A 1,129-nucleotide genomic window follows, 5' to 3' on the forward strand; every position below is an offset into this window, starting at 1 on the left:
TCTGTGAAGCACTGTACATTGTTAATACTCCATTGTCTCCTCCACCTATAATCACCCCGGAGGAACTGGAGGTCCCATTTCCAAAGCTGCCCCAGATCAGCTTATGAAACCTAAAATGAGAGGGAAAGAAAATGGGTTAGAGTAAACTCAGGGCAACGCCAGAACACCTAGTCAGTCAGCTCACCCTACCTTGCAAGCAGAGGCCTTTCCTAAGAATCCCAGCACTAGAAAATAGCTTTTGTATCTCATGGCTTCAAATGTACCAAGAAGTCATCTACGCCTCTGCATTTTAAAGGGCCACTCTTCAGGAGGCAATGGTTCCTCCTCCATGCAAAAAAAGAAACAAGCCTTCCAAAAGCTTTACAGGTAAAGAAATTCATAAGTCAGCCAAGGCAGCGCTGTTTTATGCAGGTGTTTTCCACTGATGGAAATATGACATTGTAGCAGCGTAGATATGCTCTGCTGATTTGCTGGGGGGGATGGGATAGAAATCAGTGGATAATATCCTCCAGCCAGTTATGTATAAGCAGTCACATTAGACACACACACACTCCATTCCCTTTGGCCTTGAAATGAATGAAGGGGAACTTGTACCAGTGGGATATATCCTAGTTTCAAACCAGGATAAATTGCACCAAGGTAAGCCCCCCTTTATACTGGTGTATGCCATCTATAGTGCATGGATGTGGCTACATGTTTTCAAATATCCCCAGTATGGACAAACCTTAGGACCTTACTTCCTATTAAAAATGTGTCTGATGGGTTAGTTTACCCATAGCACCTTCACACACAATTTCACTTCATCCCACAGCTTTCTTTATTTCATATCCTCAAACTACTCCATGTGATACAAACCAATGCTCCTCCAATATGAACCCCTTGGAGTCCCCTCAGACTTTCCCAGCAGTTAATCTGGATAGACCAGTTCCCCATCAGAGCACAGCTGCCAAACTCTACCCACTCAGCCACAGTGTATTGCTCAGATATTAGAGGAGGGGTACTGGATTCCTTCCAGGCCCTGACATGCAATGAGCTTACACACTGTAAATTTGATTGCCCCTCTCTCACCATGCATAGAATTACCCAGCCCCTTCTCAAATCCAGTTTCTGTATTGGCATATCAGCAGGA

At 44.5% G+C, this 1,129-nt stretch overlaps 1 protein-coding gene across 1 annotated transcript in view; it reads right to left on the reverse strand.

Moving 5' to 3' along the window:
* Positions 1–1,129, reverse strand: part of SEC31B (SEC31 homolog B, COPII coat complex component) — a 64,573-nt gene that overhangs the window by 45,407 nt on the left and 18,037 nt on the right. Inside the window, exon 4 of the mRNA XM_025209231.1 lies at positions 1–112. This exon is cut by the window's left edge and continues 104 nt beyond it. Within this exon, the coding sequence (XP_025065016.1) occupies positions 1–112 (112 nt within the window). The remainder of the gene's footprint in view (positions 113–1,129) is intronic.

The sequence above is a fragment of the Alligator sinensis genome, unplaced genomic scaffold (genome assembly GCF_000455745.1).
Source record: "Alligator sinensis unplaced genomic scaffold, ASM45574v1 scaffold264_1, whole genome shotgun sequence".
Lineage (NCBI taxonomy): Eukaryota > Metazoa > Chordata > Crocodylia > Alligatoridae > Alligator > Alligator sinensis.